General features: G+C 48.2%; 2 protein-coding genes across 2 annotated transcripts; one reads left to right on the top strand and one right to left on the bottom strand.

Annotated features, from left to right (window-relative positions):
- Positions 1-329: 329 nt before the first annotated feature.
- Positions 330-2,384, bottom strand: TLNRD1 (talin rod domain containing 1). Its single transcript, XM_007198539.3, has one exon. It carries the CDS (start codon positions 2,086-2,088, stop codon positions 1,000-1,002), a length of 1,089 nt encoding a protein of 362 aa, XP_007198601.2. The 5' UTR covers positions 2,089-2,384; the 3' UTR covers positions 330-999.
- Positions 2,385-13,885: 11,501 nt separating this feature from the next.
- Positions 13,886-23,718, top strand: MESD (mesoderm development LRP chaperone). Its single transcript, XM_007194242.3, has 3 exons — positions 13,886-14,161; positions 20,822-21,054; positions 22,404-23,718. The coding sequence occupies exons 1-3, from the start codon at positions 13,955-13,957 to the stop codon at positions 22,660-22,662; spliced, it is 699 nt and encodes a 232-aa protein (XP_007194304.1). The 5' UTR covers positions 13,886-13,954; the 3' UTR covers positions 22,663-23,718.
- Positions 23,719-23,840: the final 122 nt, after the last annotated feature.

Below are 23,840 nucleotides of genomic sequence, written 5' to 3'. Positions count from 1 at the left end.
ACCCTGTTCATTACGACAGAAAAATCAGAGGGGACAAAGGAAGCAAAACTACTTTCCAGGAGAAACAGGAAAAAAACCCCACTCTAGCACTATACGTAATCCAACCATATATGTGTCCCCTGCCTCTACAAGGAGAGTTACACACAGTTCTCTCTTCTTGAATTCTAGGCTGCTCAAAGAAGTTAACTATTGAGGAAAAAGCAGAAAGGGCTGAAGATTGGGAACCCACCTCATTGCTCCCAAGCAAACTTCCCAGGGCGCCTTTCCATAGATGACATGCAGCCTGCAACATTACAATGATTGAAAACAACAATACTTGCAAAAAGCCATCTGAGAAACATAACATTTTATTAATAGATGAAATAAATACTCCAGTACATGCAAGGTAAAAACTTGACATTGGGGGCGGGGGGGAAATCATTCTATAGTGTAAATTAAAAAATAAAACACACACTCACAGTAGCTTTTCCCCCCATTTGCAAATCACATGGCAAAGTCATACTCTTTCCACACCAAGTATACGCCTAACCCATCACGACTGCTTAAAAAAATAACAACATACAAAAAAGGTAGCTACATCCATGTCTAAGGAGTGAAAACTGAGGTAACCTTTCTCTTAATTAGGGGGAAAAAAAAAAAAAAGACCAAAAAAGAAATGAACCCATGACCTCCTTCCTGCCCAATTAATAATAAAATTTAGTGGAGGAATTCCGGAAGAGGAGCCGGGGTAGGGGGCAGGGGTAATACCGCACCCAGCAGATGACACATCTTCCATCTCCTGGCGTGGGCTGCTGGGCACCGGGGGCCCTCCGAGTGCGAGTGCGCGTGTAAATGGTCTGCATGGCCCTGCCTTCTGGAAGATTCCTCTTGAGCATTTAACATGGGGTGGGGGAGTTCACTTTTGATTTCTTTGGTATAAATGGAGAGGGGCAGAGAATAAGTATCTTCCTTTAGCCTGGGGGTGGGGGGGTGGAAGAATGGGATGAGGGTGGGAGGGTGCTAATTCACAGAATTGGAATTCACTGGCGGTAAAGTCCTGGGCGAAGACCTCTCCCTTAAAGCCTGAGATAGCAGGGTGCAGCCTTCAGACACGGCGCAGGCCGAGTTCCTCAGCCTCTCCCTGTGGTCCGACATCTTGGCGCCCCCGTCGGGGTGCTGCGCCAGATCCCTGAGGCACTGGGTCAGGAGCACGCAGGCCGACACCACACTCATGGCGCCGCCGAGGATGGCGGTCTGCACCGCCTTGCCCTCGGCGCTCACGGCCGCCGCGCGACCCAGGAACTGCGGCTCGGTGGCGAAGCCCACCAGTGCGCTAACCGCCTGCACCAACGGCCCGCTGAAGAGCGCGCAGCGGCTCCGCGCCAGCTCGCTGGGCGCCGCCTTCACCTCGCGCACGCAGGCCAGCAGCGCCGACGCGCTCGTGCTCATGCACTTGACGCCCAGCTTAAACTGCTCGCGCGAAAAGCGGTCCCGGGACTTGTCGCTGGCCAGGGCGCACGCGTCCGTCAGGAACTTGAGGTTGCGCGACAGGCCCTGCGACACCTCCAGCAGCAGCTGCGGGGTCAGGTCGGCCAGCGGGGTGGCGCGCAGCACTGCGCAGCCCTGCTCCACCTCGTGGCGGCAGCGTGTCACGCGGTAGCGGTCCACCAGGCCCGGCTGTGCGGGCTGCGCGCCCGGCGTGGCCACAGCCGCCAGATAGGCCGCGTGGGCGGAGCACTCGGTCAAGGACACCACCAGGTCGCCCAGCTCCACCAGGCTGTCCCCCGCTTCCCCAAAGCGGCCCATGTTGAGCTGGCTCTGCACGTCGTGGGTGAGGATGGAGAGCCCCTTGGTGCGCGCGATGATGGTGTCCCGGCACTGCTCGAAGGACTCGGCACCGGCACAAGAGGAGGCGGGGCCCTCGAAGAGCACGGGCCGCGCCTCGCTCGACAGCAGCAGTAGGTCGGCCACCAGCTGCATCTTGCCCTTGCAGTGGTCGCAGACAGACACCAGCCTCTTCCGGGGCTGCGAGCAAGCCCCGCCGACGGCGCTCGCTGGAGCCGGAGAAGTCGCCTCGCCAGTGGGCTTCCCAGCGCTGCCGCTAGCCATCGCGCCCGGGGGGCACTGGCATGCCGCTGGGGAGCCCGCTACCACCGCCGCTGCCGATGCCGCCGCCCCCGCGGCCGTCGCGACTCAGCTGGCCAAGGCCGCGGTGCCTTCCCCGCACCATCATGCCATCCACCGCCGCGGGCAGAGGGCACTGGGCTGCGGCGGCCGGAGCCCGGGCGGCGCGGAGCGGGCCCGGGGGCCAGAGAACGCAGGAGGCTCTTCGGGGCGCGGGGAGGGGGTGCAGCGTTCGACCTCTTGGAGGGCTTGCAGGAACCATGAACCGGAGCAAAGCAAACTCACAGACCGCGCTCCTCGTCGCCGGGCTGCCAGGAAAGTCCCTTCTGCTGGGCTGCCGCCGCCGCCGCCGCCTTCCTGGGCATGGCCTGGTCCGACCGCCCGAGCGGGGGGGCGGGGTGGGGGGAGTGGGGCGGGAGAGGGAAGCTGGGAGTTGTCCTTCCTTCCTTCCTTTGAAATCAAAATCCTTTCCTCGGGGAGGAGCGCGGGCGGCGTCTCAGGCGGGCTCTGCTGTCAGCCACCTCGGGCTCGGCGGCGCACGTGGGCTTCAGGCGCCCAGACACCGCCAGGCGGCACTTCCCCGCGACGGCGGCCGGGGCTGGCCCTCTGGGACGCGCGGCCACCCCGTGGGCATCTCCTGCCTCCCGCTCTCGGGAAGCGGCGCCGGCGGCGGCGGCAGGGCCGAGGGTGTGGCCGATGCTGGCGCGGCCGAGTCAGAGTCGGGCGGGAGCCTGCACTGATTGCGCTCAGCGGCCGCCCCGCTCGCGCTCTCGCCCGCCCGCCACGCCCGGGCGTGCCGGGAGCCGCGGCGGCCCCTTCCCGCCTCGCCGGTTCACAGAGCGCGGCCCGGCGCCGAGGCGGCACGCCCTCCCGGACCGCGCGCCCCGCGGCCCGCCGCCGGCTGTCGGCGCGAGTCCATCCCCGTCGCCTCCTCCTCGCCTTGGGCCCGCAGCGGCTGAGCTCTCCCGAGACCCCGGGCCCTGCGCATCGGACGTCGCCGCGCGCGTCTCCCCGGCGGCCCGGCCAACTCAGAAGGTCCCCGCGGCGCTGCGGCAACTCGCCCGGGCCCCGGCTACTGCCATTTTTGTCAACCTCCAACTTCCGAGCGAGCCGGGAGAAACTGAAAGGAAGGGCGGGGGCCGAAAAGCAGAGGGGAAAACACCCGCTTCCTCTCCCCGCGCGGCTTCACCTCTGAGCGCGGTCGTGGGTGCGCCACCGCCCGCTCGCCCGCCGGGGCTGCTGGAGGCTTTTCCTCTTCCCAGCCGCGCCTCGCCCCCCAGCTCGCCACCGCCGCCGCCGCCGCCTCGGCCGTAACCTCCCTGGAGCCTATAGAAATCTTTTGTGTGGCGTCACCGCCTTTCGTTTAAATCCCGCTTCCTCCTCTCGCCCTTCCTCCCGCCCCCTCCGCCGCTCCCGGATGCTTGCGCGATGCGCTGCTCCTCCCCCGGGAAGCTGGGTGGCAGCGGGGGGACGCCCCCGCCCAACGCGGACGCCGGCGGCGCCCGGCCGGTGGTCCCCGGCGGAGAGGCGTGGGGAGCGGACCGGAGGCAGGCCCGCCCGGGCCGGGGGCTCGGAGCACACCCTTGGGAGACCGGGGCGCAGCCGCCAGTTGGCCATACGTAAACTCTCAGCCCAACCGGGGGGCTCCACGCCTCCTCCCCGCCCAGGGAGCAAGTCTAAAAGGTGGCCTGTGTTCTGGACCGAAGGGAGGAGGACACTGGATACCATCCCCTAGAGGTTTGCTGGGGTCCGGTCATCGCTTTTTGCGGGACGTCGACCGGTTTGCCAAGCTCTCCCCCGCCCTTTGTCGTGTTTGCTCCTCTTCCACGGTGGGATTCTGGAGGGGCTGTGCGGGATGAGAGATGGAGCCCGCAGAGCCGGGCTAGACGCTTCCCGCTTCCGTCCTTTAACTGAATAGCCCTTGTATAGTTAGAGCGCGAACTTTGAACCAGACTTCCTGGGGTCAGTCTTCCCCCAGCCATTTATGAGTTGTGTGACCTTATGCAAGTTATCTCTCCAAGTTTCCGTTTTCTCCTTTCGAAATCAGATACTGTGCACTGACCGCCTGAGTACTTGGCTCATTAATGTAGCTCTTAGACTTGTGAGCCTTCACCGGCACAGTTTGCCCTCTCATAACTTCTGTGTCTCCAGCTGTATAATGGAATGATAGTGGCCACAGTGAAATAAGAGGAACAGCCTTTGAAGGTAAACATTATTATTCCCATTTTACAGATAAGGAAAGTGATGCTCAGGTGCCTTAAGTGCCTTCCTAAGGTCAAGAAGAGAGCAAATGCATGAGCAGGGAGCCAACCGCCAACCTCATTTTCATTTTACCCAGTCCTTACTCTTCAGGAAGTGGTTGAAGCATCTAGGCTTCCCCCATTCCCCCCACCCAGGGGTCCCCCCACCTCTTAGTCCTGAAACACGTCTAGGTGCCCAGCCCAGCACAAGCTGGGTGTGTACAGCCAACGGAAATGTTTGTTCTTCTGCCCCTTCCTCGGACCTGGTGTCACCTTTTTTCAACCCGTTGTAAATGTCACTTGTAACTAGGATGACCTTGCAATTTATTGTCCAACCCGAAACAGTTTCGAGAGTGCCTGTGAGACATGTTACTAATAAATTAACCTGTAACAACAGATCCAAACCTAAATGGATAGTCACCCTGCTTATATCAGTAACTTAAAGGGTCCTTATATATCTTCTAAAATCTAAATGAACCCACTTATTTTGCAAACCAAGGCCAATAATACTGCTGATTTTCTAAACTAGTAGCAATTCCTGTAGGATTAATCCCTTTTATTTTTCTTCCAGAGAAAAACAGTTGGATAAGTCAAGGTCTTCCCATGGTAACCCCGGAATAGCATCCTAGTCCGACTTAGCTCTGAAAACTTATGAGAAAGTCAGACCCTTCCCTCCATGCCTAGTTTATTCATGAAACTGCTCTGGGATCAGGGGATTTTTTTTCCAAAGCCACTTGGTGCCCCTGGGGTCCTATTTTCCTTTTCTTCTACATAGGCACTTTCTTTGGTTGGTGTTGCTGGAAATCTTGTACCCCAACAATGAGCTGTGTGACACGTAAAATGTCTCGCTATATTCAGTGACGTTTGGTTTAGCTTTTAAAATCGGATAGGACTGGTTTCTTGGCCCTCCCTGCTTCATTTTTCAGATATGGCATCTCTTCCTAAACTAATCCTTCCAGATACTGACTCCACCTTCCTCTAGGTCACCTTTACTTTCTGCCATCTTTCATCCACTCTACAAACACTGGGCACCTACCATGTGCCAGTCCCTGTTAGAGAATAAGTAATGTGCGGGCTCTACCCCTTCTGAAGAGTAGAGTCCAGAAAGAGCAACAGGGAAAACAGGTCACCACAGCTTCACTATTGGTACAGTGAGAGCACAGAGTCCAGAAACTAGAGTCGAGAGAGGGGTGCTCACCAGATAGTCCAGTTGCAATTAGGCAGGACCACGTCATCAGTTCTGAGCAATGAAATGTAAGTGGTGGTGATGTGCGTTACCTCGGACGGAGGCTGTGGAAAGCCAATCCGTAATTGTCCACTCTCCTCCCCTGCTGCAGCTGCTCGGGAGACTGTTCTAGGTGGTGCAGCTGAAAGATGATGGAGCCGCCATAAGCCTAGGTGACCGTGGAGCAGACGCTCTACTGACTGTGTGGAACATGTAACATGAGCAAAAAGTAAACTCAGCTGTGAAGCCACTGAGATCTGAGGGTTGTTTGTTGCTGAAGCATATTTTCGTCTAACTGGGTTAACAGAGGAAGGCAGCATCTATCCCTAGACTCACAGCAGTAAGGGCTTTTTCTGTAGAAAACGCCACCCAGTACTTCTTCTAATCCTCTTTTAAAATTCAAATATGATATGAACCACAGGTACCATGCAAAGTATTTTTCATTACAGTGAAAATTGACAGAAGCAAGCTGAAAAGTTGTGGGCTGAAGGACTGGCTGGGGGAAGGTGAATAGAACAGACAGGAGGAAGCTGGGGGCTGTACAGAAAATGGCTTGGCCACTGGAGAATGTATTCTCAGTGCCCAGCTCAGGGCCAACACGTAGTAGGCATTTTTTTTTTTTGAATGCAAACTAAGGCCACTTGACTGTTACTGAAATGAATAGCCCAGTTTGCTTTTTTTTTTTTTAAAGAAATTCACGTTCTTTTATTTATTTATTTATTTATTTATTTATTTATTTATTTATTTATTTATGACTGTGTTGAGTCTTCGTTTCTGTGCGAGGGCTTTCTCTAGTTGTGGCAAGCGGGGGCCACTCCTCATCGTGGTGCGCGGGCCTCTCACCATCGCGGCCTCTCTTGTTGCGGAGCACAGGCTCCAGACGCTCAGGCTCAGTAATTGTGGCTCACGGGCCCAGTTGCTCCGTGGCATGTGGGATCTTCCCAGACCAGGGCTCGAACCCGTGTCCCCTGCATTGGCAGGCAGACTCTCAACCACTGCGCCACCAGGGAAGCCCACGTAGTAGGCATTTAATAAATAAATGAATGAACAAGATGCAAATAGAGAGCTGACTGAGGATTTGGGGAGGAAAGGTGGAAATGACAAAGGCCAGATTAGGGAAACATCCTTTCCTTCCTTCTTTGCCTATTCCAGTAGGTGCATCTTCCACCTGGACTTTAAGCACGTATAAGACAACAGTATGAGCCTCTGATTTTTTTTTTATTGTGGTAAAATATTCATAACATAGAATTTACCATTTGGCCATTTTTGTGAACCTAGCCACAGGTCCGTGGTATTAAGTGCGTTCACATTGTTGTGCAATCATCACCAACATCCATCTCCAGAAACCTTTCATCTTCTCAAACTGAAATTCTGAATCCACTAAACAATAACTCCTCATTCCCCTGGAAGCCACCATTCTACTTTCTATCACTATAAATGTGACTATTCTAAGTAACTTATATAAGTGGGATCATATATTTGTCCTTTTCTATCTGGCTTATTTCACGTAGAATATTGTCTTCGTGGTTCACTGATACTGTCACATGTGTCCGAATTTTTTTCCCTTTTAAGACTGAATAATTTTCCATTGTATGTATCTAGCCCTATTGGGTTTTGATACCCAACTTTCACACTGCACTCCAGACTTTAGCAGACTAACAACCAAGCTGTGTCTGGTCTACAGTGCCACCTGGTGGTCAGTAAGGGGCATTCTCTGCCCTAATGTATCTTTCCTTTGCAGCAGTGTGGCTCTGTTTTGTTTTTGTGCTCCTAGGTGGGCCAGTTCATTCTCAGGCATTCTTTCTTACACGTGGCCAAGCATCATCCTTAATACCTTCCTTTCAATGTCTCTTCTAAAGGAGAGAAATTTATATCTGGAAAAATTTACCCCTAACCCTCCTTTTCCCTGATTCACTCATCCCCACAGGTGATGAATGACAGTCTGACATACATTGGACCACAGTTCATTTAAGAAGCAGGATCACTGTGTGACAGGTCACTCTCCTAACCCAGCATGTCCTCTTTCTCTCTGGTGTATTTTGTTTCCATACAATAAGAGCACCTGGGCAGGATCTCATCCATCACTCCCAGATACCACCCTCCCACCCCCCCACCTTCCACCCTCCCTCCCTCCCTCCGTGCTGTCTCTCTGTTCACCTGAAGCTGAGTGTGTGAGAGAGGCCTGTGTGCAGGGCCAGTCATAACATGGCAGGCACACCTGAGCCTTCAGGTCCCAAGATCTGGGAGATCTGGAACTTTCTGCGATCTAGTTTACCAGGGAGCCCTACATGGAGGTGAAGGTTGCTTTCACAGATAAATTCTCTACCCCATTTCCCTACTGGTTAATGATCTTTGGATTTATTTTCCATTTTCCAGAATTCTGTAGGGGAGAAAAAATAAGTACTGAGATCTAGGCTTCCCAGACTCCTAACACTAATTATGCCTAACCACTTTTTGATATCTCTCATGGTGCCTAGCACATAATTAGTCAATAGCTACAGATTGACTAGCTTTATTGCTCCTTTACATGGAGCCTCCCTGACCCCCAGACATACTCAGGCATTTCTGCCCCCTTGTGCCTACTGTGCTGTGTGCCCAGCTTCAGTGTGGCCATGAGCATAGTGTATTTGTAACTGTCAGCTTAACTCTCTCCCCACCACCCTGTCATCTCTTTAAGGACAGGATTTGATCTGTTCATCTCTTCCCCACACTCAGTGCATTGCGTGGTTGTCAATAAATGTCTGTGGAAGTAATAAATTAATGAATTAATTCATTTGCAGTTCTCTGCAAGGAAGGCATCCTTTCACTGAACCAAAATCCTGTTGCCCGCAGCTCTTACTCAGTAATGAACAGAGAGTCATGGACATTCATGAACCCACAGCAGGGGCGCGGCCTGCGTGTGATCATGATCTACCGCTCACAGCTCTAAGATTGAATGCTTGGCCTTTGCTTAGCAAGTGTGTTCACCCCATTTCTCTTACCAGCTTGTTTTGGAGGGTCCAGGAAGCTAATTCTCTGGAAACAGAGATTGTGAGTTCTCTAAACGTAATTGCATATATCTGTGCTGCAACGTATAGGTGATGTTTCAGATAACACAGATAAAATTCCTACCTTTTCCTCTTAGGAGAGGAATTCAAATCACTTCCCTAAAATTTCAAGGCAATTGCAGTATTATAGACAATTTGAATTAAGTGTATTAGTTTGAGAATTTCAGTTGAAATTAGACTTTTTTTTCTTACATGTTGGTGAAGAGAACAGTATCAATTAGTATTTTAGGAGCATCGGTGCATTTATGTGGGTCCCCCACCCCTTTTAAAATACAACTGATTTGAAATCCCATGCTCAGAGGCAGCCATGATTTACATGTTTGCAGCTACTTTCCCATACATACATATACATATCTATATCATTTTAATACCATGTTATAACATTTTGTCATTTAATAATATAAAATAAACATCTTTAATATCAACCAATATACATCTATGACATCATATTTAATGACTGCATTGTTTTGCATTGTAAATGTGGATTTTACAGTCTACTATGGTTGAACATTTAGGGTGGTTCCTGCTTTCTCCTCTTACGGAGAATGTTACATAAGATCGTTACAATGCGTAAATGAAGAAATACACGTACAGCATTCAGAAGAGTGCCTGCCACATAGTAAGTGCTCTGTATTATTACCATTTCTATTATTTTCATTGTCTATTTCCGCAGAATCATTCTTGGCAGTGGAATTACGCATTTTTTTAGAGTTTTGATACATTTCACCTAATTTTCACGCAGAAAGTCCCCATCCCCATAAGTGAATGAGAATGCTTTTTTACTGAGCCTTGCCAACAATGTACAGTATCTTTATTTTTATTCTGGCCCCACTGATAGGCAAAAAATTATATCTTATTTGAATTTGCATTTCCTTGATATTTCATGAGATATCACTTCTGCACTTTTTATTATGTATAAATAGGTTTATTTATTTTGGAGAAATAAAAATATTATTCATCTCCTTTCCCATTTTTCAATCAAGGAGTTCATGTTTTTCGTACTGATTTGTAAGCTATTTTTGTCTCTGCCATGTTGGAGTTTTCCTCCCAATTTACCATTTGCCTTTTAACTTTTCTTCATGGTGTTTGGCAAACACAAGTATTTTTGTTTGTTTGTTTTTGGAGTATGGTTGCTTTACAATGTTGTGTTAGCCTCCACTGCACAACAAAATGAATCAGCCATACGCATACGGATATCCCCTCCCTTTTGGATTTCCCTCCCATTTAGGTCACCACAGTGCATTACTAGAGTTCCCTGTGCTATAGGTATGTTCCCATCAGCTGTCTATTTTATACATAGTGTCAATAATATATATATATGTCAATCCCAGTCTCCCACTTCCTCCCACCCCACCCCCCCTTTCCCTCTTGCAAACACAAGTTTTAAGTGTTAAATTTAATGATACGAGTCCTGTTCTCCTGTTCACAAGTAATGATGGTGACCAGGAACAGACACCCACCCCAGCCTGGGCCAATCACATCCTCTCCTGGAAATCTGTAATTGTAGTCAAAAGATAATCAATTAGTTGCTACATGTGCGTAAATATAAAGCTCAGGAGATAGGTGGTGACTCTTCTTGCACCAAGGTAAAAAGTACTGAAGTAAAGAATGATAAATAGTCATGGCCGTCCCTGTCTCCGCCTCAGCCCCAAGCTCAGGACCCTCTTCCCATGATTCCCCATGATTCAGTCTTTAAAGGGTTAACATTTGGCACCCCAGAGCCTCCAGAACCGAGCTGTACCCTTCAGGTCGTAGGACTCGGTTCTGAATAGCTGGAAACTGTGCCATTCCAGTTTTTCAGTATTTTGAATATCATCCCTGCTTGATTACAGATATTGCTAGACATCCTTGTGTGCTGTGGCATGACACAAGCCAGGAGGAGCCCAGCTGAGGCCACCTAAGATGGAGAGTAGATGGGGGCTTGATTTTACCATCTGCAGTCACTGAACCACTTAGAGGTCCGGTTAGTATTAAACCCCGGGGCAGTAGTGGCCGCATTTAAGCCATGAGCACACAATCTCTTTCACTTCTGTCCCCTCCTCTCCTGCCCTACTACACGGCCTCAGATCAGGTTCACACTCTTATCTCATCCCATCTGAGCATTCCCGCCTCCAGGCTCCTTTTCAACGGGTCTTCCATCTGGCCTCCACTTTAACTCTCCTGAGTGCTTCGACAATTAACCCAGATGGAGATGGTGCTACGCTGGGAGAGAGATACACCTCGTCATCCAGTAGACCTGGGCTGGGCTTCTTGCCTGCCACTTCATAAGCTGTGTGACTTCAGACAAATGACGCCGTTCCAAAACCAGGGTTTCCTCTTGTTTAAAATAAGGATATTATTATCATCGTATTATCCCTTCAGGTCCTGACCTCCTGCAATCTGCATTATACTTACTGTGTATTGTTTATCTCCTCTGCTAGTTTGCAGGTTCTTTAGTGCAGGGACCTTCTTATAGTAATCTTTCCATCAGTGCCCCGATGTGGTTCTTGATTGACAGTAGACCCTTAGTAAAACTACACTCTCGCAGGGTTGAACTGAATCAAGTTCCAAACCTCAAATTGGTGAAAATGCAATCAATCCAGATGTTTGCACATCACTGGATAATAAACTGAATTGATTTCCTCCTTAGATGAAAGGAGCCCTGGAATTTTGTTTTACACAACTCCAACAATTTCTGTAAAACACTAAACGCCTTTTTTTTTTTTTTTTTTTCTGTATCACTAGATACTATGGACCAGGAATCCCAGCACTTCTGCACCTTAACTTGGCAGCTGGCAAAATGACCAGGGTGACCCCTCCCAGCAGAGCACATGATCGGCCACAGCTGTGCATGTTTTTTAGCATGACTGCACCAGGACAGGGCACTGAGCCACTGGGTGGAGCAATGCGCTCTGGGGAGAAAGCTTATGACATTTCCCCTATGATTTCAGAAAAGAAAAGAGAAGAAAAAAACGATTTTTTTCTTATGAGTTGTTTCTGCTCAATGTCAATAGGAAATGGCATAGCGTGTGTATATATAGATGTATGCACAATCTCAGCCACCCTACAGTGGGAGGGCTTTAAACTTCAGTGGTCCTAAGCTTGAAGGTGAGGCAGACATTGTTAACTAATAGTTACCTGCTCAACGCCCACTTCCTCTTTTCCCTTAATAACAGAATCCCAGTTTTATTTGGAGTGACAATGTAGACAGCCAGAAGACAGCCTCCCTGAGAAGGCTAGGTTCCAGCCCATGAGATGTAAACAGAAGTGCTGTGTGGAACATCCAAGTAGGCTGCTGAAAAGAAGCTGACTCCATTAAAAGGTGTGCTCCTATTGGCTTTCCTTCCTTCCTCCTTCCTCTGATGAACATCGTCTTGATGGCTAGGGCTCCAGTAGCTATTTAGGAACTTGTGACCTTGAGGATGGAAGCCACAGGCCAGTATGATGGAACAGGATGAGAAAGAGACTAGGTGCCAGATGACCAAAGAGCCAAAATACCAGCCCTAGATGCTTAGTATCCAACTGTTTCTGTGAAAGAAAAATCAAACAATAACAACAACACTCTCTTGCCTTGTTAAGCCACTTTTTTACAAATTCAGTTTTCTCTTATATGTAGCCTGTAATCCTATCCAAGCAAGATACATTAACTTGCTAGGGCTGCCATAACAAAGTACAGACCAGGTGGCTTCAACAACAGAAATTTATTTTCTCACTGTTCTGGAGGGTAGAAGTCCCAGATCAAGGTGTCAGCAGGGTTGGTTTCTTCTGAGATGTCTCTCCTTGGCTTGTAAATGGCCATCTTCTCCCTGTGTCTTCACATGGTCTCCCCTCTATACATGACTGTGTCCAAATTTCCTCTTCTTTTACATGGACACCAGTCATATTGGATCAGGGTCCACCCTAACAACCTCATTTTAACTTAATTACCTCTTTAAAGATCCTATCTCCAAATACAGTCACATTCTGAGGTCCTGAGGAGTTAGGACTTCAACATATGAAATTCGGGGGGATACAATTCAGCCCATAACACAAGGCATGAATAAAGAGGTTTATTATGGCTCTTTTTTTTTTCTTTTGGTAATAGCAGAAGAATTGGTAGTAAATGCCCATCAGTAGGGTAATAAGGAAATAAACTATTGGCATATTAATACCAAAACATACTATACTGCAGTATAAAGAATGAAAGTTCATCACGTCATACTGGTAAGTGGAAAACCCTTAAAGAGCTAATACGCATACCGATTTGTAGTGTGCTGCCATAAACACACATATAAATGCAACAAAACCATTTCTAGAGACACTTTGATGTTTGTAAATGTATAGAAAAATGTATACAGTATTCGACAGGCTGATAACTGTTTGGTGTGAAACAGAATTGTGACTGGTGTGGAATAGAGTAGAATGTTTTTGTACAATGGTCGAATATTTTACAGCTTCAGTAAGTGATTCGTGTCTTATTTATCCAATTAAAACTTTAAAAGAAGTCAGCAGATCAGCCATTTAAAATCCGTGGAATTTTAAAGCATCTCTGGGCTGAATCTTTTTAAGTAAGAAACAAAAAACAGAATGATTCAACCTTGAAAAGGATTAAACAGAGCCGACAGTATTACGTTAAAATCAGAAGAGATACTGAAGCTGTTTAACAGATGAGAAGTAATGATTTTTTAAAAAGCTTTTTCAAGTTCAAGAGATGACAGTAATATTGAGAGACGAATTGAACTCTCTGCTGAGCAGCAAAGCCCTGGGCCCGATCTATTTACGACCTCTTAAGAAAGTTGCTCTACCTGCCACTCACTCCTTTTCAACAGGCTGTTTTCAAAGGAAATTGCAGGGGACTGGGAGGAAACGTGTGACCTCGTGAAACCGGCTTTCTTAGAGCAAAGGAAGCTCCTAGAAGTTCCAGCTCTAATTCATTTCACAGGCGAAAACCTGAGGCCTCGTGAAGCGCTATTTGAAGATTCCTAGAGGCCCTGAGGGAATTTTTGGACCTGGCCTGCGTGTTAGAGAGATAAACGTCGGCCTCTGGTGGAAAATGAAGACGAGCACTCGGGTCCGAACCAGCCCGAGCAGAAAGCCTCAGCCGGACCAGCGGGAGAAACCCGTGGGGCGGGGCCAAGATGGCGGAGGAGGCGGGGCTTCAGGAGGTCGGGGCTGGAGGAAATGGGCCGGGGCGGGGCCTGGTAGGCTACCGGGGGCAGGGAGGCGGAGCCACGGGGGTCTCCAGCCTGTAGAGGCGGGGCTGGAGGCGTGTCCCGCTCAGGCGACGGCAGAGGGCGGGCCCGGGAAAGTGGTGGCCTGGGGCGGGGCCGGGGGTTCGCGCAGGTCCGGTCCCCGCGGCGGCACGGCGCTGCGCGACGAAGATGGCGGCCTCCGGCTGGGCCCGTGCCGCCGTGGTCTTTCTCTGTGCCTCTGAACTGCTGCTGCTTCTACTGCTGCCGCTGAGGGCCTTCGCCGCTGAGGGCCCAGCCGAGACGCCCGGCGAGGCCACCCCACCTCTCCGGAAGAAGAAGAAGGATATTCGCGACTACAATGATGCGGACATGGCTCGTCTTTTGGAACAGTGGGAGGTCTGCGGCGCGCGCACACCCTCTAGGCTCTTCTCTGTGCCGGGCCCCTTCCCAGTGACCTCTTACCTTCTCCGTCTTGGGACCCTTTAGACCTCCGTCTCGGAATCTTCCGACCCACTAACCTCCTCTCTACGCATGCCATGAGCCCTTACTGACCCACTCCAGCCACCGCTAATCTTCATGCCTCCTCTGACCCCCGATCACCCTGCCGACCCCCGTCCCAGGCCATTCATCCCAGTGTCCTCTTCCACCATTCCCCGGGCCACTCCAATCACGGGTCAGCCTCTCCCTATTCAGCCCTACTTTGCCTTCTGTGCCCTGGTCGCCGCCGCGTTGCTCCCCGTGGTCAGTGCGCCCTGCTAATGGGGAGGGAGACCTTTTCCATTACACTCCTGAAGAATGGGACGAGTGGATGGGAGAGGGGCATGGTGAGGATTATCTTTCAAGAGGGCCGTTTCAGCTTTCATAGTTCTCCTGTGTTCTAAATTGGTAGGAATTCAGAGTGCCCATTTTGGTTATATGTCCCTGCTGAGAGTTTTTGTAATTTTGTGAGTGGCTTTAATTTGAGGGGGGAGTGGTGTGGGAGGCGGTAGCAGAGGCTAGTGGCGCTCTCTCATGGAGCTCACATTTTTCGCTTAAGGGAGCAATGATTTGTTTTTGTGAGAGTCAGTTTTCTGATTTGTTACTTGAATGCACTGGAGTGTGTCATTACAGGGAGTGGGTAATAACCTTTTTAGGTAAGGTTGACTAACCAAAACCACGTTGCTGCCTCTTTCGCATCCAGAGGTGGGTGTCTTGTCCTGGTTCATTTGCACAGCTGGCGAACCAGAGTCAGAAGCTTGGTTTCTGCTCACTGTGTAACCTTGGGCAAGTAGGTCTCCCCTCTAGACCTCTGGTTCCTTATGTGCAGAATGAAATTTTACTGGATGATTTCTTTCAACACTGATGTTTTGTTATTTTGTGGTTTATCTGTGTGTGTTTGTATTGGATAGAGGCTTTCAGACATGAGTTTAAAGTACCATCTGATGCATTTGACTGGAAGAAAGCAGTTTTCATGTTGACCTGCAGCTGAAGGAAAGCTCGGGGTCGATCTGGGTGTTTGCCAACCACTAAGGAAAAAGGAACTTGGTGCAGCAGTTCCTTCCCCACTTTCCATCTCCCTTGCAATCTCCCAGTCTCTTTTTGGACTCTGGCAAATGCAGTTTTTGATCCACCAAAGTGAGAATCGCATCTCATGCAGAAACCCTAGCCTGGAAATACTCAGACCCTGAGCAAGACAAAAAAGGGTGCTGCAGAGGTGTACAAGGGATCCAACCATCAGGAATAGCAGTTAACAGTAAAAATAACTGCAGTACACAGTAGAAATGGCTGAGTGCTATAAAAAGAAAATGCTGTGGGAATCTCAAAGGGTTTCAGGAAGGAAATGGTGTTTTAGGTAGACCAGGGAATGTGGGAGAATGGCATTACTAACAGAGTAGCATGAGCTGAGGTGGATGGGACGTGAGGGGACTGGGCAGAATGGTGTAAATACTAATAGCCCAGGCTGTGGAGTTAGACTGCCTGGGTTCAGACCACTTCAGCTTGGAAATTTGGACTGGTAAAGAGCCTCTCTGGACTTTAGTTTCCTCACCTGCAAAATAGAGGTGTTAGTACCCACCTCAGAGTTGTTGTGAGGATTAACTGAGAAAACTTGGAAAGAACCTAGAATAGTGCAGCTCTAACTATTAGCTACGCTGATATAATAATTGGTTAGGTTGGCTGGAACAGACTTTGTGAAGCCACATAGTGAGAGGTAAGGATGGTTAGTGAGGCTAGTGAAGGTTAGTGAGAACCAGGCCCTGCTAGGCCTTGAATCCTGTGGGGTTTGGACTTTATTTAGAAGGAAAAATGTAGTCCCTGATGAGTTTGAAAAGTTGTGTTACCCAAATGTTATAATACTGGCATGTTTAATCATCCATAACTTCATCCCAGAACATGTGTTGTAGTCTTTTGGTTCCACTTCTGTATTCAGACATAGTTTTTACAGCTGAAAGCATAGCATCAATAGAAATTTTTGCTGTTCTTTTTTTCTTTTGCTATATATTAAGCATTTCCCCAGGTTACTGCATAATCCTTGTAATATTTTTAAAAGGCTTCAGAGTATGCCCTAGAGTGGTTGTTTCAGCTGTCAAACGTTTTTGAATAGTGGAATATCATGATTAGGGCTAAAATTCAGGAAAATTAATTGGTCAGCAAAGTTTAAGATGGAGGAGAAACTCTGAAGGCAGAGACAGCCTAATATTTATTGAGTGTTCATTAGCTAACAAGGCTAAAGAGTCTTATCTCATTTAATCCTCTTACCTGTTTGTGGAGGGAGGTACTTATCTCTGTTTTCTAGATGATGATATTGAGGCACAGAGAGGTTAAGTAACTTGCCCAAAGGCACACAGCAAATTAGCTTAATTTTAAATTCAGTCACTTGACTTTAAAGCTTGTTCTTTTCACCATTTTACTACACTGCCATACAGATTGGTGAACAGAGTGCAAACGAAGGGAGATGAGGAGGACCTGGGTTAAGCTAGAAGCTGCAGTAATGGATTAGAAGGGAGAAAGATATGTGAGAGATTTTATGCTCTTAACACGACTTGGCAGTTGATTGACTGCATAACCAGGAAGGTGACAAGGATAATGCAGTGAAAGGACAGAGGTTTTGAACTCAGCCTTAACCCTTGGTAACTGTGTGATCCTCATTTTCCTTATCCGTAAAGCCAGAGAACATCCCACTTCGCAGGGTTCCTTGCAGATGAAATGAGCTCATGTTTGCAGACGCTCTGCAAGCGTGAGCGCCCTTCCCCAGTAGCAGTGATTTTTTTCGGTGGGAGAGCAGATCCATCTCTGGTCGCTTTTTTGAAGGAAGCAGTGCTTCCTCCCCTGCTGGCAATCCCTGAATTCTTCCCGCACTCCTCTGCTACTGTGAGCATCGTGCCCGCAGCAAGAGGCCTGCCTCGGGTGTGGAGTGGGGCAGGAAGGGGAGAACTCCTTCCACTTCCACCGTGTTGCAACTACTGCTGAGTCCCGGTTGGTATAGGAAAACCGAAGGTGATTCCTTCTTACATTACTGTAACCAGGTGCCGCGGGGGGGTAGGTGGGGAGGGATCCAGAGCCAGACTGTGAGTCTGTACTTCAGCATCAACCCCTTCAAGCCTGTGGCCTCGAGTAGGTTACTTACCTTCTCTGAGCCTCATCCACTTCTCTATTCAATGGGGATCTTGCAGAATTGTCCTGAGATGGGAAATAACAAATGCCTGAGACACAGTAGCTACACAGTAGATGGTAGCTGGTATTATTATCAAGGACCCTGGGAGGAAGAAAAGGATTTACAGGAAAAGGGAGTTCAGCTCTGTAGCTGTTTAATTTGACAAACATCAGTGGAGAAGTGGTGAAGCCGGTCAGAAATGCAAGACTGGCCTAGAGGCAAGCCTGGGTAGGGTGTGGGGAAGGCCGCTTGGTCTCCCCCCCCCCTCCCCCCCCCCCCCCCCCCCCCCCCCGCCCCAGCCCTGCTTGGGGGTAAGCGTTTGATTGCTTTCGGTTTAGGGAAAGTGATAGAACAGGGAAGCTTACTCAGGGAAGCGGTGGAACCAGGAATAGACCTGGACAATTGCTTGCATCTAGGGTACTGGTTTTCTTTTCCTTTTGTAACTGAAACTCACCCTCAAACATATAAAATGGAAATTAAAAGTTCTTGAAACGATCCTTACCTTGGCTGTATGCACTAGACTTCTGATTATTTAATTATATTTTCATGAAGAAGAAATGGTGCTTGTGACCTACTGAGTTAATGTCATGACCATTAGTAGGATCAGCTTGAAAAATAAAAATATTCTAGGTAATTGAACCAACTAGACGTCTCGAAGTATTTTAAGGCAACCGTAACAGATGTTATGGAGAAATAGAAGAGAATACAGTCAGAAACAGCCTGTGAATTTGACCACCGGGAGCTCCTGTGTACTTTGAGAGGGTGATTTCCATAGTCGGCTGGAGGCCAGGTTACAGAGGGCCAGGTGGTAATAGGCAACATGTATTAAGTATTTACTGCTTGCCTTTGTGTCATTAAATCCCCCAAACAAGCTTAGGAGGGAGATGCCGTCATTACCCTCTGCCCCCATTGTAGGTGAGGAAAGTGATTTTCCACTTCTCCAAGCTATAGGGGTGGGACCTGGAGCCGAACCCAGGTCCGTGTGACGGTGCAGCCCATGCTCCTGCCTGCAGGTCACCAGCAGCTCTTTCAGAGCAAAATGAGGAAGAAGTGGGTCAGTTGAGAGGGTGGCGGAGTTGAGGAAAAGGCTGGCCTCACACTGCTAGGGCCTTGGAGATCACCTAGTTCTGCTTTTCCTCTTACGGACGAGGAAACAGGCCTCGAGGATTATGGAGTCCTGTCCAAGGCCACACAGATTAGTTAGGTGGAGCTGAAGTCAGATCCTGGGTCTGATACAAATATGGATCACCTTCAAACACTGCTTCAGAATTCTTTCATTCTCATCTTTTATTAAAAGTATGTTTACTACAGTACATTATTGTTGTGTCTTAATGGCCCTTCAATGATTTGTCAAGAGGCCCAAGTAGAATATAGGGGCTTTTTGTTTCATTTTAGGTTGGGTTTTTTCTTGTGATTTTTTTTCTTTTTTTTGATAACAGCTTTATTGAGATATAATTCACATGCCATATAGTTCTCATTTAAAGTGTACATTTCAATGGTTTTTATAATATTCAGAGAGCTGTGCAGCCATCACCACAGTCAATTTTAGAACACTTGCATCACCCCAAAAAGAAACTCCGTAGTCTCAGTCACCCCTCCCTGAGTTCCTCCCAGCCCTCCAGCCAGCCCTAGGCAACCTCTAATCTTTCTGTCTCCATAGATTTGTTTGCTCTGGACATTTCATATAAGTAGAATCATACAATGTGTATGTAGTCTTTTGTGTCTGGCTTCTTTCACTTACCATAATGTTGTCAAGGATCATCCATGTGATAACATCGAGCAGTACTGCACTTCCTTTTTTGGGGGGGGGTGCTGTGTTGGGTTTTCGTTGCTGCGTGCGGGCTTTCTCTAGTTGTGGTGAGTGGGGGTACTCTTCGTTGCGGTGCGTGGGCTTCTCATTGCAGTGGGTACTCTTGTTGCGGAACACGGGCTCTAGGCGCAAGGGCTTCAGTAGTTGTGGCTCGCGGGCTCTAGAGTGCAGGCTCAGTAGTTGTGGCACACGGGCTTAGTTGCTGTGTGGCATTTGGGATCTTCCCGGCCCGGGGCTCGAACCTGTGTCCCCTGCATTGGCAGGCGGGTTCTTAACCACTGTGCCACCAAGGAAGTCCCTGCATTTCTTTTTGCTGCTGGGAGTAGCCTTTTCTCCAACGAACACAGGTTCTTTTACGTGGTTTTAATTCATTTATCTTCTATTTATTGGTTGGCATTCTACCATTAGCAATTAACTCACTTGTTTATATGGGTCTGGATTCAGTGGTTATTATTTTATTTGGGAGTTATAAATCATTCTGTCATTATTTTGATTTTCAGATTATTCCAGATTAGGCCCATGAGCTCTGTTTCATGTTGGCTTCTGTGTCATTCTGACACATCCCATAATTCTCTGAGCACTTTTTCACTTTCGGATACAAGACGATATTCCAGACTCATCTTCTGTTTTCTTTGCTGGAATTAGCCTTTTCTCTGTGGAACCCTGGTTCTTTTAAATATTATTATCTATCTGTCTATCAAAAATCATAAGTTCCTTCTGCTGCCTCCAATGCCAGCCCAGTACCTCAGGTGCATTCTTCCCCCTTCTGTATTTGTAGCTCCCTTCCCCAAAGGGAGGAACCTGGTTCTCATTAGCCTCAATACAGTTACTCCTTTGCTCAAGCCTAGAATTCACAGATTGTGGTTCAGAATTGCTAGCTCACACCACTGCAACAACCAAACCTACTAACTAGAATTGAATATTTGTTTATGGTTCTTATTTTTTAGGTGGAATTGATGTACATGAAATGCAGATTTTCAGTATTCAGTGAAAATTCATGAGTTTTGACAAATGGATACATCTGTTACGTTATCCACACCCCTGTGAAAATACAGAGCGTTCCCATCACCGCAGAAAGTACCCTTGTGTCCCTTCTCAGTCCGTCCCACCTTGTAACCCTCTCCCCCAGAGGCAGCCACTGTTCTCACTTCTGTCGGCCTGGATTCATTTTACCTGTTCTTGAATTTCAAATAAATGAATTGTATAACATGTCTGATTTTTGTGCCCGGCTCTGTCACTCAATACAGTATTTTTGAGATTGGTTGCATGTATCAGTATTTGTTTTTCTTCGTCGCTGTGTAGTATTTAATTGTATGACCAAACCCGAATGTGGCCGTTCTTACAATCTACCATATTGGGTAGATTCTTTGAGGGTGAAAAAGCTTTAGAAACCCATCACGTGGGGTTCTCTGTGACTGGTGACCTGGAGTGATGAGTGCTGCCTGAAATTTAGACTTTGCTTGAAAGTCAAGTGGAGGAGGGAATCCCCTGGGTTTACTTCTTTCTGTTATAATTTAGATCATAAACCTACACCTGACATCATACGCAGATGTTCTTGCCTTTGCCAGTTGAAATGCACACTTTATGTGATGCTTTTTTTCCCCCATCCTTATAGAAAGATGACGACATAGAAGAAGGAGATCTCCCAGAGCACAAAAGACCCTCTGCACCTATAGACTTCTCACGGATAGACCCGGGCAAGCCTGAGAGCATATTGAAGATGACAAAGAAGGGCAAGACTCTCATGATGTTTGTCACTGTATCAGGAAGCCCCACGGAGAAGGAGACGGAGGAAATCACGAGCCTCTGGCAGGGCAGTCTTTTCAACGCCAACTACGATGTCCAGAGGTAAAGCAGCAACAGCCTTGCCGAGAAAATGGGGGCTGTGCTGGGGCTTTTTCTGTGTCTGTGTAATGGCATATCCTTCCTGGCAGTATTTATAAGGGCCCTGGACCTTTCCTATCTAGTCTGTCTTCTTTTACATTTATTTATTTACCTTATTTCTTTTCTTTGAAGAAGAGCATTCATTTTTGGTCAAAGCCAGTAAATTTATTTATTTGTTTGTTTTAATATCTCATTTGATCCTAAAGCTATTTATGTTTGTGTCTTTAACTTTTCTTTTATCTGAGTAAGAAGCTGTATAGCTTAGCCTCTGTGGGGGGCAAATTAGTTACAGTTTGACAGTAGTGTGCCTCTTCCTTTAGAAGTCTCTGGTTGTCAGAGAATGCTTTTCTGTGTAGCTATGTTTACACATAAGCTTGGACCAGATTGTTACTTTAAAGTGAAGGAGCCCAGTTGTCAGAGGTCAGTATACTCCTAAGATGCAATTTTAAGGAATTTCCTTTTTCTTCCCCAATAACAGTTCTGAAATTTAGGGTCTTCAAATATCTTAGTTCGGGAAATGAAAAGGAATGAAGGAGTACTCAGAGCATGTCTAGGATGGCAGAATGCTTTTGTTAGCTTAAGTAGACACTTAGGGGAAATCAGTGCTGTGGTGGTTACTGGTCCAGAGCTCTCACCGATCTCTGGAGTGGTGGGGTGTTACAAACTGAAGGGTGGTGTCGTAGGTGTAGCCCCTTGGGAACAGAAGGATTGTGCCCACTGGCCGCACTAGTGGTCCATCCACCCAGGCTCCATCCTGTTCCTCTCTGCTCCTCGGGGCCTGGTGAGTGTGGACGTACCTGGATGCTTGCTGTAACTTCCAGGGTTAGGATTTCTGTCCAGTAGCCGAGCATCCTCCTGAGCCCTTCATGGGCCTCTTATGACCTGATCTAAACTGGAGTTTTTCAGCCTTTATCAGCAGAGGCCTTTTGTCAAATGAAAACTTAGCTGGGCCCTTCAGGATGTAAAACGGACCCAAATGGCAGCCTCCCCCTCGCTGCCCCGGCAGAGGCCCTGAGCCCCGTCTGCAGCCTCCCAAGACCCTCTTCCTAATCCCGCCCTTCACGTAAGCAGCCACTTCTACATCACACCCCCCACCCCAGGTTCTCCTTTGTTTTGATCTGAGCCGAGGTGTTAAATAGTTCAGCCAGCTAGTATTTTCAAACAGTGACTGTCAGACCTTCGAAAATAGAATGTTTTGTTCTGTATTCATGTAGAGTTTGAAAAAGCTTTCTCGCTTAAGTGCCACAGGACCGCTCTGACCCATTAGCCCTGTACTAGCGGTGAGCTGACTGTGGTCCCGTCTCTCTGTCAAGGTTCATCGTGGGGTCAGACCGTGCCATCTTCATGCTGCGTGACGGCAGCTACGCCTGGGAGATCAAGGACTTCTTGGTCAGTCAAGACAGGTGTGCCGATGTAACTCTGGAGGGACAGGTGTACCCTGGCAAAGGAAGAGGAAGCAAAGAGAAAAATAAAACCAAGCAAGAGAAAGGCAAAAAGAAGGAGGGGGGAGAGCCGAAACCCCGGGCTTCGAAGGAAGGCAATCGAGCTGGGAGTAAAAGAGAAGAGCTGTAGCGGGGCAGCTGCGGGCTCTGCAGAGGAGCGCGGGGAGCTCAGCCAGGGCGCCTGGGCCGGGGGCAGGCGTGGGAAACCATGAGTTCTCTGCTGGAAAAGGTCTGCCACATGACCAGTTTCTGGTCAGTATAAGAATTACTGTTGAAAAGGCTTCAAGTCAGAAGACAGAGGTTTTGTAATTAACATGGGACACTGACAAATTCACGTTTACTATAAAATCACTTTAAATGGAAACCTGGCGGTGTTGCTCTTTCCCATAAATGTGGGGGAGTCTCTGGCCGGACCGTGGCACCGCTCCCTCCGCTGCACCTGCTCTCATCCGGCAGCCTGCTGTATCCGTGCTTTTTATTTCTGTTAACTGAAAGGATACCAGGTTCTCATCGGACAGACTTAAGACTCCTGACTTAATTGAATCAGGCTCTCCATGCCACAGACATCACTTCATTACTGTGAGATTAAAAACGCTCCACAGGAGCACTGCACAGAGCTCCGGTATCTAAACATACAATCAGGACGCCAGGATGCGTAAACCCCAAATCTGTGCGGAAAATGCAGAGAACAGAAAATAATGCAACTTGGAAATCCTAAGTATTCACTTCGAGTTTCTTGGACTTGAATCCCTCTCGTCAGTTATAGAGAACTCTTGGTATCTGTCAGGTTTCATGTGGTCTGTAAGGCCAGGGGTTCTGTCAGAATAGAACTTTATTTAGGAAAGAGTAATGCCGGTGTTGAGAGTTGTGTGTTCCATTTAATGTGATGATTTTCAAGGGTGTAAATCGGGCATCAGCAGAGTTCTTTGCAGACTGTAGCGGAAGACTCAGTAACCTCATTCACTTCTAAACATTTTTCTTTGATAAAGTGCCTAAATTTGTGGTGTTTTTGTGTGGTACTAATATGATGTGCTACCTGTTACTGTCTGATGTTGCTATTCATACGTCAGAGCCTACTCTAAGAGTTACAGAATTTATACACAGGTGTCATTTTTAAGAACTAAAATTATTTGTTCAAAAAGTCTCCCATTGTGATTTTAACAAATTAAAAACAGCACGCACACGGTTGGAAAACGTCATCGTTAAAGAACAGTACAAAGCAAAAAGCCTTGGCCTCCTCTGCTGCCACTGCCTTGTCCCGGTGGAAGCTACTGGTAATCTGTTTTCAAAGAAAAAAGAAAGGTACGC

Source organism: Balaenoptera acutorostrata, chromosome 3, assembly GCF_949987535.1.
Source record: "Balaenoptera acutorostrata chromosome 3, mBalAcu1.1, whole genome shotgun sequence".
Lineage (NCBI taxonomy): Eukaryota > Metazoa > Chordata > Mammalia > Artiodactyla > Balaenopteridae > Balaenoptera > Balaenoptera acutorostrata.
The sequence above is the reverse complement of the archived record's forward strand: the minus strand, read 5'-3'. Positions and strand labels throughout refer to the sequence as shown.

What these genes read in the sequence shown, in the direction of transcription:
- TLNRD1 (XM_007198539.3), bottom strand. Translation starts at nt 2,088, where the DNA reads ATGGCTAGCGGCAGCGCTGGGAAGCCCACTGGCGAGGCGACTTCTCCG.
- MESD (XM_007194242.3), top strand. Translation starts at nt 13,955, where the DNA reads ATGGCGGCCTCCGGCTGGGCCCGTGCCGCCGTGGTCTTTCTCTGTGCC. An exon ending in GTCTTTTGGAACAGTGGGAG is followed by an intron (nt 14,162 to 20,821) that starts GTCTGCGGCGCG and finishes CCATCCTTATAG; the next exon opens with AAAGATGACGACATAGAAGA. An exon ending in GCCAACTACGATGTCCAGAG is followed by an intron (nt 21,055 to 22,403) that starts GTAAAGCAGCAA and finishes CTCTCTGTCAAG; the next exon opens with GTTCATCGTGGGGTCAGACC.